At 30.4% G+C, this 20746-nt stretch overlaps 1 protein-coding gene across 1 annotated transcript; it reads right to left on the bottom strand.

The window, feature by feature from the left end:
- Positions 1–737: 737 nt before the first annotated feature.
- LOC143199110 (cathepsin B) lies at positions 738–2961 on the bottom strand. The gene is made up of 4 exons (XM_076408857.1): positions 2536–2961; positions 2282–2476; positions 1384–1639; positions 738–1039 (listed from the first exon to the last, which is right to left on the bottom strand). Exons 1-4 carry the CDS (start codon positions 2866–2868, stop codon positions 816–818), a joined length of 1008 nt encoding a protein of 335 aa, XP_076264972.1. The 5' UTR covers positions 2869–2961; the 3' UTR covers positions 738–815.
- Positions 2962–20746: the final 17785 nt, after the last annotated feature.

Here is a 20746-nt window from a genome sequence, read left to right as displayed (position 1 = left end):
TTTTTTTGGAAACCAAGTACAATATTTTTGGTAATAGAATTACAACGATTTGCAATCGCTCTCTTTACAATAATAAAAACTGTGCATATTATTTATTAAGTATTGTTACTGAATAGTAGGTACTTTGTCAATTACTAACTATAGAATTGTTTAATGTGAAGTACCGATTTCTTGAGTTTTGGGTCTGGTGTTTGACTAGGCTATTTGCAATTGTCTGATTTCTGTTTGGTGTTTCATCAGGGTGGTCATCTGTGATATTGCATCATCTTGGCCTTGGCTGGTTTATATGACTAGCATTTATTGGGAAAATCGGTACAATTTATTTTAATAAAAACATGTTCTATTACTGTCTCCAATCTTTTCCCATATTTTTGGCTATATAACGATACCGTGTCAAAGGAAGATACTACTGAGGCAGCGATTTAATGATCAAATTACTTCAATCACTTCCTCACTATTTCGAAACAATGTGCAGACATAACATGCTAAATCGATGTGAAAATGTCGTAATCAGATAGCATCATGTCTAGTGAGTACGCTGGCTGCGGCAGAATCTCCTAGAGGAAACCAATCAAAGATTATTCTTTCCTGATTACAAAGAAATTCCTTTGTAATTCTTAGTTTGCTGTTAAATTCTTGTAATAATATATGGATTTTGGCTATTTTTGAATGAATGTGTTTTGTGAATTATTTTGTTTGCATGTATATTATAATATTAAGTAAAATATTTAATACTTTTATATAACAATAATTTTATTAGTTATTGTTATTGTACTAAACAAATTTTGTGATATTTAAGATAGTGAAAATTAAAACTACACCATGTTTTCATAGTGAAAATCTGGCAATCCCCCATTTGCTACATCTTCTATACCACAATTGTTTACACCTCTGATCATTCTGAAATAACCGTCTTCACCCCAATTTGAATTGAAAGAGTTGGCAATCAGCCAATAATCAATATTATTTTCTACACCCCATCCGATTATTTTGACAGCATGACGGCTCCTTTCTTTTCCTTCCACATGTTGATATATACCTGTAGAAAATTATTTAGGAAATTCATTTCGTGTCATTATATGTAATTTTCTAATACTGTGATCAAAAGATAGTAAGATATGAAAATAGGCATTGTTCACTGTTACTACTTTCTGTCGAGTCAAACTGTCAACAAATAATATTATTTGAGTGTTATTCGCTCATTGTTGTTTATGTTCTCATACAATATTGCTGCAAATTTCATATTGTTACAAAATTACTTTATTCACACAACTTTTAAAAATGTTTCCTTTTTGGTTGAAGAAAATGTTAATTACTGCTTTTGCGTTTTATTTTAAAACTGTTGCTATTTTTTGATCACTTAGCATAATAATCAAACGTTACCTGATTTATAATAAGCGAAGTCTTGATATACAGTGAACGTGGTTTGAACAGGTCCATTTTTCAATATTTCTAATTGGATTTGTTTCACTGTTCCATTTATACTACCATTGCGAAAGGAGAGGTGGCCGTAGATTTTTGACTGATCATAATTGACAGCTGGATCATCGCATTTTTTACTACACTTTGGTGTATTCACGTAATCGGTACAACGGTTTAGGTGATCATCACAAGGAGGTAAAAAGTAGGACTTACAACCCTGAAATATAAAGACATTCAAGAATAACTTTTGCTAGTGTTTTTTAAATTTAATGTAAGGATCAGAAACTAACTTTACATGAATATGGATATTATTTTACAAATATAATATAATTAAAATGATTTTACTATTGTAATCTACTGTTGATATTTGTTTATTTACTATATTTGGTACTATATTTGATTCCATTGGTTACTTGCATGTATTTTGGTCAGCCATATCTGATATATGATGATATTTAAAAATGTGTAATATCAAAGGAAAAAACTGCAAAATTTGATGGGTTTGATGTTTTTTGATATAAAACAGCAGTTTTAATTTAGTATTAAGGACTCATTAAGTGTATAAAATCGTTATTCATGGAGAGCTTAAAAGTGCATTCCCTAGTTTCATTCTTTTATTACTTGACTTTAAGAAATGCACATTTATAAGATTTGGTTTCAATGATTAGTGGTGGTGATTTGATGTCAATAAAAATGTAATGCAAGACTTTGGATACAAACCTTGCTCAAACTTTTGAATAACTTTCAGACAGTTAAGGAGTTAGTCTAAGAGTCAAACAACTTACATACAGACATCTTATTAATATTTAATCAGCATTTAATAACATAAGTAGATTTCAGTATTTCATAAAATTGTTACCTCGTTAGTATCATTGAATAAACCTCCAGTTACATAACCCTTATTCCAGTATTCCCAGGCCAAAACTGAAGTACCACCGTCGCAACCACCAGCACCAGAGCAAGTTAAAACATCTTGCGATGATATTAACACTTTTATGGTAGCATTGCTATGAATGCAAATTCTGTCAGATATAGCTTCAGCTGTGGAAAATGCCTATTGAGAAAATTAAGTAGGTAAAACTAGGATCATGATTAAATATTAGTCTACATTACCCAGCAAGCTCCACATCTAGACTGATCTCGGATAAATCCGATTATATCAGCACATTTCGGCCAAGCTTCTCTGGCGTCAAAAAATAATGGCACCTCTTCGGATTCATCATGCACCGTAGCAGAAAACTGTATATCTACATCTGGTTCTTTATCACCGTAAACTGTGCGCTCAAATATATCAACATTTTTCGTGTTGACGTATTTTTCAGCTCGCCATGTCGATTGTCTCGAGTTAATTAACTTTACGAAGTCATCAGACAATGGAATTAAATTGTTATCAGCAATAGCCAGACAACACAGACTAAATATCACTAATAACGCGTCGGATTTCATCGCGTTGTTTTGAAATGGTGTTTAAATTTATACTGTCACAAAACAAAACGAGTCGGTTTTATCGCGGGGATTGATTTTTTTAACCTTTAAATATCGTTTTCGTGGTTTATTTATTTATATAATCAAAGTAAATACATACGTTTGATATTTGCGTATTTTGGTTCGAAACACGTTTTTATTTATCAGTAATTGAAAGCCAATAATCATTGAAATCTTATCATTTTATTTAGTCAAGTTCTTTTGTTTATTATCTTGTGTTTTTTTGGTTATACTTTTGGACGAACAATATAATTGGTAATTGTACTGTGGTAATTGAACAAAAAGCCAATCTTTCTTTACTACTCATCTCGTTTCTTATAATTTGTGTGCGTTAAGTATATCTAAAGTGATCATTAATTTTTTTTTAAATATCATAGAAGCAGTACACTTACAGAATTGTGTAAAAACGAAACGAAAAGTTATGTATTAAGTACCTTTTAAGACCAAAAGTTCAAATAAGGACTATGTTAGGTGATTACATGTACTTTGATAAGAAATCCTTATCGCTAAAATGAGAAGTACCAATGTAAACAACTGTAAAATTCTCTGATTTTTACTAGTTTTTACCAGTTACTAACAATTATCCATTTAATGGTATTGAGTTATTCAGTTTATTTACTTGTTTGTTGTCATCCAACAATTTTAGAAACTAAAGGAGATGATGCTTCATTATATCCCAGTTTTCGGTTTTGATTCTAACGATTAGAAGTGATAACTGTTGCTAAGAAATGTTTGCACTCTCAGTAAATCTAACAAATTATATTTCTTCGTATGTAGGCTCTTTTGTCAAATTTGTCCATTCATAGCCCAGCCCGCTGAACGCTCCTTGAAATTTTCTTTACTTGTTTTATAAACTACATTTGCAGAATTGTTACGTTATACACGTTAACACAAGTTTCAGTTTCTTACAGTTATAATGCACAAATAAAGAAAATACTTTAAGGTTTATCAGCAAACTGTTTGAGTTTGTCTACAATGTTATATACAGTTAGTTTATTGCTATATTACCCCAAAACTTAGTCTCAAATTTTTAATTAAAGCTTCTTTTTTCTTTGTACCCATCGTTGTTTCGAAATTGGTTATCAATTTAATATGAATTTTTGAATATCAGGCTAAACAGAAATTGCTCTTTTCAGTTTAACTTTTGATAAATAAGGAAGTTTTTACATAATTATTTAAAACAATTGCTATCTTTAGGTGCCTTTACCTTTACAAATAGTTTTATTAAACCCAATTTTGCTCTTTAATTCTTTAGTTAAGTTTTTAGAGTTTTTTATACCAAGATTTTATTGGCTTCTACTACTTCAGCAGTAGAAGGATGGTTCTGTCACTTTAACCGTTGTGGCTGCAAAATTGCTTTGGTTTATGATTCAATGTATCTGTGCATATTTATTATTTTTCACGCTTGGATCCTACCCTATCATATATATACCACGTGAAGTACAATAAGTGGAATTTTTTCCCTTCTCTCAGCTCATATTGCTTTTATTCTCTCGGAATGCGCTCTTTTTCATTCATCTGAAAACATCGTTCCAGGTCTCTGTCTGGTTCACTTCCCAGGCGTAAAATTTCCGTCAAAAGACCATTATATTCTGTACTTTTTGTTTCTTTTTTATCTTATTTTAGCTCCTTTTAGATTCTCTTTAATTGCAGCGATCAATAATTGTTTCAACCTTGGCCTTACTGAGAGCTTCACAGAATTCCACCACCAGTCTGGTTAATTTGTTTGGTTCCGAATATATATTGCTAAACCTTTCTACTCTCTTATTTGCCCTTAGACTATATGTTTCCTCTTCAATATAATTTGGGCCTAAAATTTTTCTAATAATTTTTCATTCTTCTGTTCAAAATGAGAGCTTCAGCTCCGTAATATTTGGAGATATATTTTTTGTATTAAATATCTTTGGTAAGTCTGAAAGCTCTATCCATTTTTTTATAGCGATTCCTATTAGCGATCCTTTCCAGTCCAGTTTCTGGAACAATTTCGTCCAAATATTTGATTTAACTACAAACTAGCGTTAGATTAAGCGTGACTAATTATCAGACAATTAAAGACTATTATAGCTTCAGTGGCTATATAATGCAGTTCTAATAACTTTAGAAGAAAAACTGACTTCTGAAGATGGTAATATTAACTTAAATGCTTTTAAAGAAAATCAGTATATCTATCGAAAAGTTAAGAGAAAATATACTCAATCAAATGATATTATTAAATTGATTAACCAATTGCAAGGGAATGCAAATTTAATTTCTAGACTTTTGATAAGTATATGGTAGGATTTATTGATTTCTAAGATTATATAAAATGTTAAAGGATTTTTATCATATATAATTTAAAAAACTAATGAAACTAAGCCCTATTGTATTTTTTTCAATTTGATTAACTTAACAATAATGTTGAAGTGATTGATGCATATTTTATTAGTAATTCGTAACACTCATGATTCTCTTAAATAATCTTAATTGATCTCTTACGAAATAGCTCTTTTAACAGAATGCATTGTCATCTAGTATCGATCTTTGAGCTTTACCCTTGACAGTTCATCGCTTCGGATACTTTGAAAATGTTTTCGCGCGATTGATGACCTAAATACCGGGTGATTTTGTAACTGTGGCCGGTTATAAACAATAGATCATGTCTGCAATGCCGTGCAGAGATAAATCCTGAACGCGCTCGAGTGGAAACGCTGTTATCGACGCGTTATACCCACACGCGACGCAATGTCTTATTTCTGGTCGAGGACTAAAAATATCGATTGTTTGTCTTTGTGGCGATCATGTTGGAGTGATTTAAATGGTGCATATACTATTTTTATGGAATTTACTTTTTCCTTTTTCTGCATGTTAATATTTGATAGTTTAGTTGTGTTGTTATAGATGTATAGTTTGTCATATTGTAGGAGAGAATGCTGAAGTATTTTGCTTTGTCAAAAATATATTTACTTAATTCAATAAATTTATCAGCCAGTCATCCAAGTGTCAAGCTAGTTTTTTCAGTGATCTTTTGATCTATGAACACATTTTCAAAATTATCATTCTAGTCGTTGTTCATCTATACCAGATCTAAGAATAGTCCGAAGTTGAAGTTAATGTTTCAACCATTTTAAAGAATTTACTTAAGCTTTCTTTATTCCTTCAATCTATAATTCACTGATTTTTTTAACCAGGTGAATGGTGGATATAGACCATAGCTAATCCTAATTCATTCCTGACTTTATATTCATTATTATATTGATGATTTTACCAGTTTGGAGGTAATACATGAACAAAAATAGTTTTTTATCCCAAACTTGATCAACATTAAATTCAAAAATCTATTTATATTCTATTCTAATTGCGGAAATGATGTATCATATAGATAATGCATTTCAAATAATTCAATATGAATATGTCACTTATCGTACAAAAATCTTATATATTCCTCTTATATACTCCTTAAGCTAACATTTCACAACAGTTTATATATTTTTATGTTTTCATGTGTATGATTTCTGTAAGGTATCTGGAAGGTTTACTTTCAGTTTTATAAATAATTTTGAGTACTAATACTAATGTTTATAACCTCAAAATATTCCAACAATTGTAAACCATTTTTTCAAGAGTAATATGGTATATATTTAGTAGTATTAACTATATTGAACGATATGAATGATTGAAATGATCGAAGAAAATATTGGGATATATAAAATGTTCAGAGCTGATCAAACTGCATGTCTTGCTTCAGGGATGTCATGCTTTTTGCTTTTATCGCTTATGGAGCTGACTAACACTAATATCATTATCAAAGCTTATCGCTACGATAGTGATCCAAGATTTCGACTTTAAAATATAAAATAAAGTAGCTAAATCACAGCAACGTGGAAGCAACTGGACAACGCACAGGAAATAAGAAGATTAAAGCGAACCAAACCACACGAAGTTGTTTAGCTTCTTAACTTTAATCTCATCTTAACTGCACTCAATAAAATTCCATAAAGAAAAAGTGGTTCATATTTATATGTATGACACAAACTCTCTATACATCATTGCAGTTCTGTTCTTAAATAAGATGGATAACAATCAATTCTTTCAAATAAGGTTGAGCATACGCAGCTGCTTGGAGAATTCTCCTAACTCCCGAAATATTTGATGAGTGACACGTAGTGGTTTCATTCAATTAACCGGAATAAAATAATTTATCAAGAAAAGAAGATGTATTGAATTTGATTTAATAATCGTTATAAAGTCGTAATTTTTTTATAAAATAAAATACTAGTAAAGTAAAATATAAGCTTTTATTGTTTATATAGATAAGCACGATTCATTTTTCGTTTTACTATTTTCTAATCACTATAAACACAATTACTTCGTTTATTTCTGTTTATTTGGAATTCCCCCGTATTAAGAAGGATCATGAGAGATAAAATAAAAATCAATTTTATTAATGCATTAAGAAAAAAATATAACTATCTTTATTTCCTCGTATCCCATGCGACCTATGGAGCTTCGGCCGAGGCAGATAATAACAGTAATTTCGACGCAAATTTACGTACGGCCAAGATGACAAAACACATAATGAATATGAAATTAATTTAAATATTATGCATGACAAAACGTTAATAAGACAAGAGGTTTAATTTCGTCTTATTGTGAAGGCACCGAGATAAATAAAACGTCAACGTTGTGGGAGGAATGGGCTCTCTTTCAATCTCCTTCATGGTAATTGCTTGTCAGAAATGGACGACGAAGAATAAGGACCGTTCCATTCATATTAGGAACTGGTTATGATCGTCAACGTAATTATTTGGCTGGATTTCCATTCAGGCTTGCGTTTTGAGAAATAGCACATTATAAAAACCGTTTTGTACTTATAACAGTTTATTATGATTAATTAGTTCTAGGCGTTACAATGGGAGGTTATGTTGTAAATATATGATTAAATTGAGAATAGAATAATGGACCAATAACGACCTGGAAAAATATTCTAACTCACGGCAATAATTAGGTAATTGAAAAATACTTTGGTAATGTTATAAACACAATAATTTTTATTAGATGTACAGATTGAATCTGACAGACAAAACAAATATATTTACAATTTCTCACCGTTATATTTACAAATTGTACAGTGAAATATACATCCATTGCAAATCTATTGTTGCAGCTCAAGTTACCAGAATGATAATAGAGGCATATGTGTATTAAGTTTGTTGGGGAGAAAAAATCAGCAAATACAAGGCCAGTAATATCAGAAAATAAAGGGTTTACAAACAAACTTATAAATACACAATTGAATAAATAAATAAAATTGTTTTTATATTAAATCCAATATATAGCCCTTTCAATAAAACAGCCAATGCACGTCATAGAGGACGACCAATATACTGCCAAATACAGTTTGTAAAAATGTAAAATTCGTTTAAAACTCTGAGCTTATTTTCTTATAATAAGGGGATAAAAGGACAGAAGAAGTTCTTCTTGATGCGCTAAAGTTTGTTATCCTCCTCCAACAGGTCCAGTGACACAAACTGCATCAGACTGTCTATTCTATTATCTATAAATAGAAAAAGATACTTTTTGTTGGCCATTTGTAATAGCATCTTATGCTGGGGATGGATTAGTGGGTGTGAGGAAAGGTTATTATTAATATTTTGTCTTATTGACGGTCTTAGGAGCTGGAATATATAGCTATATTTTAGAATGGATATTGAGGAAAATTATAAGATTTAAACTCTTCTGACACTATTAACTCTTGCTGTTTAATATTAAGAAATCTGCTACCGAAGAAACTTGTGGTCATGCTGTTTCAATGTTTTAAATGTTGTTTTGATGTTAATGGCAAAGACTGGCCTGAAAGGCGAAATAATTTCGAAGATAATGGATATCTTGTCAAATCTTACTGGAAGAAAACTCTTAAATAAATAACTTTCAGGAAGCTTAGCAGTTGATGAGTCGATTATTTCTAGACGTTTAGATGCGATGGAAAAGATACAAATTGTCAAAGACAAAAAGAAGATATTTCTGGATAGAAAAAATGGCTTTAAAAGTACAATTCCAAGGGCATTAAATCACACTGTTATTATAGTGAGAGGAATGAATGAACAAATTGAAAAAAAATCGAATAAAAATGCTAGTCAAGATGCCTCCCATGTCAACTAAAGAAATTAAACGACATATTGTAAATATACGTTGCAAGAGCTGTGAATTATATATTGTTATAGCTCAAATTTCAGTTAAGAAGAATAAAACGATCAACAAATTTGCAATTACCTAAAAATATATATGTTTAAAGCTTTAGATCCTTAATAATTAAGCCTTAAAACTTAACATAAATATGCTACAACAATAATTTGAGAAGTTTATAAGTGAGAACCTTGAAATATTAATTTAGTTAGACACAAGTGGAAATTATATTAGAAATGACCTATATTATGCGAGAACATTTAGAAAGTGCAGTTACTTTGTCGTATTTCCAACTAAAATCCACATCTAAATTGGAATGCGTGTACCGACAAAAGCAAATATTTATTGAGAGTTTTTCCCACATTTAACATTCGCCTAGCAATCGTATAAAATTATTAATAACACACTTTTACCGGTAATAAAGATGACTATCTAATAAATCTAATAAAGGAAAAATGTCGGCGTGAGAAGAAAACTTAATGGAATAGGTTATGTTGATCTTTAAAATAATTGCTTGTTGGTTTTTATATACGTTTTTTTGACGCTGGATATGAATAAGTACTAGTTTTATTAGAAAAGTTGTAATGGTATTTGGTTATTTAAAAAGGTTAGATGCATTTTGCTGAAAATTTATTTCAATCATTTTATTTTCTTACTGATTAATTATTCTTACTTCACGGTATAATAAAAACATTATTTTTCTTTCAAAAACATTTTCTTCACTTTACAGAACAAATTTTACTTTCAGATCGACAAGTTTTTTTGTAATTCTCTTATTATTCTACAATCTGCTCAATGAGCAATAAGAATTTGATGGGATTTATGCAATGTAGTGACATTTACAATATCTGTTCAACAAATGATCTATACAAACTTATAAACTAGCACTGTACTTAATTAATTACTATTCTATGCTATTGGAAACTATTCTGTGTCTATTAATCCACGTGGTATACGTTTCAACCTATACACTTCACTGATATTGGGCACATTTAATTGTTTGCCGAATGCATTTGGGTGCACTTACATTCTTTCAGAGTACTTTACACTGGTATTTCGGATCATATTCTTTATGGCTTCCAGGGGGATATCGCACTGTATTAAGTTGTTACTGGCATAATATGGAGCGTCAACGATGGCACGTATCTCAATCTTTTGGAATTTCTGAAGGATGGCTATGTTGGATCTGCTAGTAGTACAGTTCGATACCATACGTCCATATGAGCCTAAGAATTGACTTATTATCCAAAGATTTACGTCCTATAAGCCAATATATCTGGTGCCTAAGTTGTTTACGCTTTATTAATGCTTGTTTCTTCCAATTTAGGCGTTGATACCTATGCATTCCCAGATATTTCAAATTATCTGCTTGCGAGAGTTCATGATTTTTAGGATTTACCAGAGGGCAAGTTTTTCTACCCAGTGTGAACATCAAGTGAGTAGACTTTGTCTCATTCGCCTTGATACGTTATGTTTTCAACAATAAATTATTGTTTTTGAGTTGAGTGGAGGTTCCTTGTTATGCTGTTCCTTGTAGTTGATATTGGATTGTCGTTTGATGATAATACCACTGTATTGTGAGCATATGTTGCCACAGTAGTAGTGCTTGAGATCGGTACGTCAGCTTACACAGGATATATAGGGTGGGACAAAGGTCCTGCTACCATTGATGCAATTTCCGCTCTGTGGCAGTAATGGAGCGATTATTTTAAATTTTTAAAAGTTACAAATTCCAAACAGCATCAATTTTATTTATAGTTGGAATTTTAGCTGCCAAATTTATAACACATCATTTTCAACCACCTGGAATAGATATCAACATATGCCCAAATGTAATGATAATAAGACAAACAGCAGACAAGAAAAAGATTATTGTTGTGTTGGAAGTAGTCAAGGCATTAATGAGGTTTGTCCATCAATAATAGCAGCAAAAACTGTAGTAACTGCTAATACTTTTGCTGCTTTGATCTAGAGGTGGCTTTTTCGTTTGCTTTTAACTATATTGGCTGTGCTTGATCTAAACAACTTTAGTCTTGTTTATGTTAATGTTTATTTATATGGTTATTGTAGTTCTTGTTAATTTTTCAAATATAATGTTTTTATAAAGATAGAAAAGCTTTTAAAATGTTTATTATTTCATTTCATTCATTAATTTTTTAAATAAAATGTGTTATTTAAAAAAAATTGTGTACTTATTATTTGCAAGGAAGATACTGTTATAGATTAAAACTTATTAATAATTATTATGATAGTGATAATATATATGTGGTATAACTATTTTTAAGCTCGAAACTTTGTTGTTGCATAGAATCAATAGAATGGGATTTTCTATAACTTTAATGAATACTTTGGATAAATTTGTACAAGATAGAATTCCAAAACTAAGGATATATATGGAGATGTTTAATGTGTAAAATTTTAATTATGCTAGTAACTAGGCTAGACAAGACCTGATATTTTCTGGTATGGTGTTTCAGTAATCGCAACTGGTCAGTAAGTCGAACTGTTTGCTGAGGACCATTGTTCGAAGGCCACGTTAGGCGCTAGATCAAATACATCCTTTATCAAAAGGAAACTTTAAAATACAACAAATGAACAACACTATATCGATAATTGTATTTTAGTATTGCTTAATTGTAATTTTCTAAAGTAATTTTAATATATCTCTTTATAAAAGCATAATAATGCATTAAATTGGCGAGAAGCATTATCTTAAAATCTTCAAATCGCCGAGGTGAAAGAAATTCCTCGCTAAGTGGTTTTTGATATTGTGTTTTTTTACCCACAAAACAATTAATTTTAAGTGTTATGGCGAAATTAACACTCTTCCTCTATATGAGCACCATCTGGTTAAAAATTTCGTCGGCGAAAAAAAGTAAATTAAATTTTTCTTCCACTATCGAGGTTTTTGCGCTTTTTAATGATCTACTTTAAAATTAGTTGGAGTTCATTATCAACTGCGGGAATTTTTGCAGACAGTTTACGAGGAAAAAAAACATAATTATCGTAGATATGAATTAGGAACGAAGGCCAGTGACCAGAACGAATCGCATATTGGAATAGTTTGGCGGCGGTGCTGCTTCTTCACAGAACCGATTTGCGCACGGGGAGATAGTAGGCCGATTTTGACCTAGGGGCCTCCCTACTAATAAAATCGATAATTTATGGTCGGGTATTTAATTCGAATTAATCTTGCGAGGAAAATCGTGCCCAGTCTAGGTCAGATTCCTGAAGGAAATTCGGTTCGAACTTGTTTGAATTAATTGTTGTCGGTACTTAAAATATTACGGATTGAAGGTATAAATCAATGTGAAACTTTGAAAATGTAGTATTTAGTTGCTATGGAAACTGTCTACTTTCCTTATTAAATCATTAAAGAGTTATTTTGTTTATTTGGAATGGTTTAGGTTTTCTTCTTATGAAAATTTTTTTATTATTAAAATATGCTCTTATTAAATGATCCCTTTAAATGGTTTACATGACCATCATCATCATCAATCCATAACTAGCGTTTCTGGAGTATGTCTGGTATTGTTGCTTCCGCATGACTAAATATCGCTACAATTGGCGATCGCAACTGTTCTGGCATCAAACAATGTTAGTCGCCTATTTTCCTAGATCTCTTTCTATGTATTTATCGTGATTCATGATATTTATCAAATTCGCTACATTTCAGAAGTCTCTGAGGAATTCTTCTACCTTTCATTCGACACACCCTTCTCTACATGAACTATCTTTGGGCAACAAAAGCTTCTGCAGCTTGAAATATTGGAATTGTTATTTCAGCAGTACTATTTACTTCAATATTTCTATTATTATTATTCTCCTGTATTACTGATCCCAAATACTTGAACTCTTACACTTGCTCTAAGGAGATGTACTATACCTCATGTACTATACAATAGTAGGCGATCCTTCAGTTGTCAATACTTTTTCTGTTCCTTTATCTTCTCAAGTCATATGACTCCGCAATGCTACCTATAACTTGAAGATGCTAGAAGCCTAAATATCTGTATGGGCATCTCCCTGTATGTTGAAAAGCAGTGGAGGGGCGATATTTCCATGGTGAACACTGGTTCAGATAAAAAATTAATGTGACAAGCTATTTTACATTCATGCTCAATTAATGGAGCCGTAGTAAGATACCAGACGAAGTTTAATAATGTTTAAGCCAATATGTTCAGTTGACAATATGAGGGCCATTGTGTACAATCTGTAAAAATTACAATCGCACGCTTTTCTCATTTAATGTTGATATTCATATTCTTCCATAAACTGAAATAACGCGAAAATCTTATCTACACAACTGTGATTCAGTTTAAATCCCGCCTGTTCTTCTCGGCTTATCTTTTCGGTCTCAGGTCTCATTTGTATAATTTTCATAAATACTCCGATAATTGATAGGATATCTTTATAGCTTTTACAATGTTTATTATCGCCTTTTTTCAGTATGGAAATAATTATTGCTATTGTACATACCTACTATTCGGATTGTCTTATTTGGGCTTAGGAATATATGAAAATATCTAAAAGATGGTTGTGTCTATTGGTATCCAACAAAGCCATTGGTAAGAAAATCGTCATTCGAAACCGTTGGCGCGAGTAAATAGTTATTTAGAACATTCATAAAGCAAGGGAACGATTCAATTTATACAGATTATTTCTTATATGTTTTATATATATTTATATATTAATGTATATTTACAAATATCAAATCAAATATTAGTTGAAATATTTTGCATTTTGTTTTTTATTTGTGTTTTTTTAGAGAAAAATATCGTAGTTACCGTATTGGTCAATAAAGGATATAGATGTAAATATGTTTATAAATAATTACTCCAGTAGGCTCGGTATGACTGGATGTCTTCTGGAATCGTATCTTAATTGGTTATATCTTAGTCGTTAAGCTTATTGCCCACGGTCTTGGTTTTGGAGTCCCTTAAAATACACAAAAGATGATGTAGATAATACAGAATTTTGTTATTTAATCCTTACATCCTTTTTATTTACCACATCTGCAATTATGTAATATCTGGCTATTTTTATAGCTAAAACACATTTTAGTTTATATTTCTTTCACATCTTGTTTTTATATTATTCTTATACTCTATAATAAAAGAAGCTAAAGCAGGTGTATCACAAGGAAGTGTACTGGGGCCAATACTTTATAAACTCTACACTTGCGATATACCATAAATGGAGAATATTACGATGGCTACATTTACTGATGATACTGCGATTATAGCTGTCAGAGGCAATAGAAGCCTCACGAAAATTACAACAAGCAAGTGACCATATAAATAATTGGGCACAAGCTTGGAAAATAAAAATTAATGAAAGTAAATCCTTGCATGTGCAGTTCACTTACAATCAGACCGTACAAGCACCAATAACATTAAATAAAACTATCGTTCCATATAGCAACAACTCTCGGAATGAATCTTGATGCAAAACTTCGCTGGAAGGAACATATAAAGAAGAAAAGAAAAGAACTGGAATTGAAATATAGGAAAACGTACTGGCTAATTGGAAGAAAATCACAATTATCAGTACATAATAAATTGCTATTATATAAGCAAACACTGAAACCTATATGGACATACGGAGTCCAATTATGGTTATGTTCTGCAAAGAGTAACATAAACAAAATACAAATCAAACCACCTGATCTTGATAGTATTGTAGTGTGAGTTGTATATAATAAAACATACAGCAGTGACATGTATAAACATTATTTCACCATAGACTGAGATAGGGTCGATGGGTCCTTCTTGTTATATACCTAGATTTAAGTTATCGTAAAGACAAATTGTAGGATAGTCGGAAGAGACTAGTAATAGAGAGAGTATAATACTGTAATAATTAAACAATAAAAAAATATTATTCTTAAATACAGCTCTCTAAACCCTGAGGAAGCTACGAAGGAGATGATTGATATGTTATTATTTAGAACGGTAATTACTTACTGTAGTAAATTAAAAATAAATAACTTGACCTGCCCTTATTATTTATTTATATTTAAGTTTTGAACGATTTAAAAGTCTTCCACCACAACCAACTTTTGCAGTTTTCTTTTGATATTTTTGGTTAAATAATTATTAATTAAAATGCTGAATTAGTTATATTTATTTACTCCTGAAAAACTCGTCTATATTATTTTCATCAAACCTTCAGTAATATAGTGAAGGATAATTTTAGACAACCGAGAGAGCTTTAAGTATTAATGAAGACGACTGTTAAAATCGATGGTTGGTCTCTACATAAAATAATAGATTCCCATTTAGTATTATTGAATGCAAAGTTATCCTCTTGCGTGGCAGTGTTCGGCGGCAGGTTGCAATGTTTGTAAAGCATATTTGCATCTCTAATGAGAAGTTCTGCTGCACCTTCAAATTTGGACTGAACTTGGCTGGCATACGGTTTCAAAGTGCTGAAGGAGTGCGAGGGTGGACCGATGATTGAATTGTTTCCAAACCAACATCGTCTTTTCGATGCGGTATCACCGTGTTTCTGAAAGATTAAAAAAGATAGTGGAAAATGATAGAAAATATTGATAATAGATATTGTACCAATTTCTCTGAAGTCATTAAGTTTAATGCAAGCACCCAATACAATAAATTATTCAAGTTCAAACAGTGATACGCAAAAAATTAACTCTCTGACTCTATTCTTCTTATTAGTATTTTAAAAATATTTAAAATTAATTATTTTTAAATCTTCAGCTCCAGCCATTACATATATCATCAATTTCTTATATTAGAATATTACGCATATAATATATTCCAATCGAACGCATGTATGTATTTCATTCCTTTTAATTATCGGTATTTAATTTAATAGCGAGTAATTATCTAATTTACTTGATCGTTTAAAATGTCTCTTGTCAAGGGAACATTTTGTTTAAGTAACAGCTTAACGACTCGGCTAGTAATTCGTAAAATATTATACATTATTGTTTTTAATATTGCCACTTATTCCTATTTATAAAACACGATGTGAAGAAAAATTTCCGGTTATGCTAACAATAATTGAATTGAAATTATTACTTCGAGTCACTTATATAAAGTCCACTTCATGGCCTGATACTTGTAAACAGTAGAAAATGTAAATATTTAGGATTAAATGTGTTTGTTTATGCTGTGGTAGCTAATCGGAATTTTCTAATTGTACATGCCTACATGATATATACATATTTTCATACACTTAAGTTAATCTGATACGTTTATTTTAATATCATAAATGTATATCACTTGTATATGATCGTTGTAAACTAAATAATGGATTAGCGTTTTCTGTATAGTTTGTTTAATTAAACATATTCAATCGGATAATAATATTATATATTTTAACTTTACTTGAATATGGGCCAATGAAGTAACTTGTAACAAAGCCTCTGTAAGTTAGTTTAAACTAAAAATGTTTTACTTAAAATATACGAAAAGAATATAAAAAAGGACTGTATTTGAAATATAAAAAATTTATTGATTTATAGGAAGAATGTCCCTATACATAATATATTGCTGTTGTATAAGTAGATTCTAAACTCCATATGGACTTATCGAATACAGTTCCGCATAAAGTAATATAAATAAATTAAAAAAAATTAGAAGAAAATCCCAAAAGGACTGTCGACAGATTCCACTATCAAGTTAACACCGAAGTATTACATCTCTTTAATAACAATCGAGCAGTATACAGATTCAAAAAATTAAACTGTTTAAGCTCGTAATACAGTGAAGTACAGTAAATTACTTAACAGGAATAAAGTAGCACTGCTAATTAACTAGACTATACTAAACTAGATTAGAATTTTCATGTCTGAATTGTCATTAGAAATGTCATTGTCCATTGTCACATATCGACGCACAATAAACTCGGGTTTATTACGCTTGATCATCTTTAAACACTGCTCCGAATCATCAACTCGTAGTTGTTTTTAGTCAAAAGTGAGCTCGCGCGGCACCAATTTTGGACAGAGATTTCTCATACCCACATATTCGTGAATGATATGATGTAAACGTTTAGTTGATATCTTTACAGTATCTGATATTTCATTCAGTTTCAATTGTACGGTCATTCAAAATAATTTTGTGGATTTTTTAAAATGTCTTCATCGGTAACAACCTCTCTTGGGCGTCCACTGCGTTCACCGTAAACTCCTTCGGTACTCATTTCACCACGTCTAAGCTTAGCATACCAACCCTTGATGGTTGATTTTCCTGCCAAGCGAAGTTCTTGCTTGAACTGTACCTTTTTCCTTCAAAAATCAATATTTTATCAGCACGCAAAATTCCTTTTTGTTCATTTTTTTCACAATAACAAAAGTTGCTTCACTCAAAATGCTGTAATTCACAAACTAATGATCCGACAGCTGTGAAATTTATACACGCATCTTTTGAGGGTTAAGATTAACTAAAAATCATATGGATTTAATTCTAGTAGCGCCATCTTTGTGTCAGGCGAGGGACTTTTCAATTGACCTTTTATTAGATATCCATACAGAGAAACCATAAATATATAAACCTCTCAGGCTGTTTTAGTATCGTCCACTTTCTGGCAAGCTTTTGTGATGGGACATAAATAACCAGTATTATTGTATGGTGCATGTGGAATTAACTATATTAGTTATTTGCAAAAATGAAAAACAACAACAGGAGGGTAATTTGTGATATTATGGCACTGTTTAGATGCAGACTAAGAGAAAATGAGGCATCTGAAGAAGAGACAAATAACACTTGTTTTGAACGAGCTGGTTGTTGCTCTTTCTTTATTATATTTTATACTATTATAATCAATTAAGCACACAATCTTTTCAGTAATAGTCAACCTATTGGTATATTTAGTATTCTATCAATATTTTCATTTTCGAATAGGCAATACTATATCTCTTACTACTTAACCTATTTTGATCTTCGAACTACTTGACATATCTTGACTTTAAATTAACTGGTTTATTATCTAATAAGGTAATTCTGATGAAGATGATCATATAATTTATAGCAGTCTGATGTAGATAGATAGTACAACTGATGTTTTTTCTTATTGTGTGAAAATATTCCATTAATGCATCTGAAACTTTTACTGATTTATTAAATTTTACTGATTTTTTATGTTACTATTAAGATTTTTTAACATATTTTACTGATTTATATTGCATCATAACAAACATTTTAAGGGCCTACAATAAGTTTTGCTATTAGTTTTTGAGTCACTGCGTTTCCTCAGATGTACCAAAGATCATCTATAAAAGCATTATCGCTATCTCTGCTGCTTTCCCATGGCTGTAGTATTTTTACACTGGAAAACTTCTCTGGGCTATAGCCTCATTATTTTGATGCATTTGTAATTGCAAATAATGTTTTACTATTGTTATCGTATTCATAGTTGACCAAATTAATAAGCAATATATCAGGAGGTTGGACATATCTGTATGAACATGTATTTATAATTGATGATCCATAACCTAATAAACTTACAGGCTTTGTTTTGGTTTGATTAATAATGTTTCATTTTAAAGTATCTTACCTTGCAACTTCAAATTTGTTTAATACGTTTTATGTTTCTTCATGTTTAATGTTAGGTTTGAACAATATTTTGAATCATTTATCAAATTTATGCTGGGCTTTTTTGATAGAAAATGTTTGGCGTAAAATTTAAGACAAGTTTTATGTGCTCTAGAAACAGGTTTTTAAAGTATTTTAGTGAAATTAACTTGAGACACAATTTCTGGGAAATGTTAGTCACTGAATATCTGTAAAAAAGTTATCAATACCCAGCACTTACTGTACAGATTAAAGAAGAACATCAAATAGCATATATAGCATTGTATAACATATATATTGCGTTAAATATTTTTGTTATACACTTTATTTTTCATTTTGTGCATTTCTCAATAAGTTTTCATACTCTGAGTGAAGCTGCATTAGATCAATAATATTTTTCGTAGAATATATTTATCTTAACGGGTACAAATATGGGGTTACACTAAAATATCAAACCAACTGGTTTTCGAAACACAATTCTTCGATTAATCAATGCTGCAGAGTTAAAGGGATCTACAAAGTTATCCAAGATTTCGCCTTAAAACATGAAATAATATTACTAACTTGTAGCAACATAGAAGCTTATAGCTTGTGATCAAGTCGTAGGAAATCATAAGAAGATGGATCAGGCAACTAACTTAAATTATACTAACATTTTAGTATATTAAATTAATGTTAATTATAACAATTATACACTTTATACAACTTTGTGTGATCATAGAGATCGAAATATACAAGTGAAAAAAATAAATATCAAACTAACTGGTTTTCGAAACACAATTCTTCGATTAATCAATGCTACAGAATTAAAGGGATCTATAAAGTTATCCAAGATTTCGCCTTAAAACATGAAATTATAGTACTAACTTGTAACAACATAGAAGCTATATAGCTTGTGATCAAGTCGCAAAAAATCAGAAGAAGATGGATCAGGCAACTAACTTAAATTATACTAACATGTTAGTATATTAAATTAATATTTATTATAACAATTATGCACTTTATACAACTTTGTGTGATTATAGAGATCGAATATACAAGTGAAAAAATAAATATCAAACTAACTGGTTTTCGAAATACAATTCTTCGATTAATCAATGCTACAGAATTAAAGGGATCTACAGAGTTATCTAAGATTTTGCCTTAAAACATGATATAATATTACTAACTTGTAACAACATAGAAGCTATATAGCTTGTGATCAAGTCGCAGGAAATCAGAAGAAGATGGATCAGGCAACTAACTTAAATTATACTAACATGTTAGTATATTAAATTAATGTTTATTATAACAATTATGCACTTTATACAACTTTGTGTGATTATAGAGATCGTGAAAAATTAGAACTATGTAATAATTTATTTATGATACCAAAATTCCTATTGAACAACTGGTCTACGGCATAGTTATACTGTATTAATTTATATGTTTTTATTTTCATTTTTGTACACTTTATGTTATAACGTCGCATTAAAAATATTTAACCCATTATTTTTATATTCAAATCATAAATGCAGATATAACCAAATATTAACATATCTATAGGATGAATTAACAGTGTTTTGTATTGTCTTCTTTAGAAAGTCTGTGTTTCTTTGGAACCCAAACAACATGTCTTCAACTATATCAATAAAAATATTTACATAACAATAAGTACAGCTATTTGCATAAACCTAATTTACTTCCAATAATGACATAGACTATATTTAGAATACTGTCATCACACAACTGCTTTAGGCTAAGAAACCTGTTGGTGATAACATAACAGGTGACTGATTTGCTGATCATATAGTAATTAATCTTCGGCTTACATCCCACACATCATGTTATCGTATGGCCTTTTGATCTTCATTGAATGCACTTAATAAGTATTTAATGGTAGCATTTTAGGAAATTACGATATTTGAGATAAGAAAACATATGAAGAATTGGTTAAAATAATATTGACTAATTGGTTTATTTAAGACCATTTGTTTAAAAATAATATGATACATATGTTATACTTAGTTTTTCACTACCTAGAAATTTTCCCCGTAGCTTACAATGGCTTCAAAATTCGTTTGGGAAATAATAATTTGGGCGTCGTTCAAACAATTGCAACATCATTTATGAACTTACATCTTAACAGTGTTCTT

Source organism: Rhynchophorus ferrugineus, unplaced genomic scaffold (genome assembly GCF_030347505.1).
Source record: "Rhynchophorus ferrugineus isolate W39M unplaced genomic scaffold, kcgeb_rfMv2 rfM6, whole genome shotgun sequence".
Lineage (NCBI taxonomy): Eukaryota > Metazoa > Arthropoda > Insecta > Coleoptera > Curculionidae > Rhynchophorus > Rhynchophorus ferrugineus.
The sequence above is the reverse complement of the archived record's forward strand: the minus strand, read 5'-3'. Positions and strand labels throughout refer to the sequence as shown.

What these genes read in the sequence shown, in the direction of transcription:
- LOC143199110 (XM_076408857.1), bottom strand. Translation starts at nt 2,868, where the DNA reads ATGAAATCCGACGCGTTATTAGTGATATTTAGTCTGTGTTGTCTGGCT. An exon ending in TATTCAATGATACTAACGAG is followed by an intron (nt 1,640 to 2,281) that starts GTAACAATTTTA and finishes TTTATATTTCAG; the next exon opens with GGTTGTAAGTCCTACTTTTT. An exon ending in CTTCGCTTATTATAAATCAG is followed by an intron (nt 1,040 to 1,383) that starts GTAACGTTTGAT and finishes AATTTTCTACAG; the next exon opens with GTATATATCAACATGTGGAA.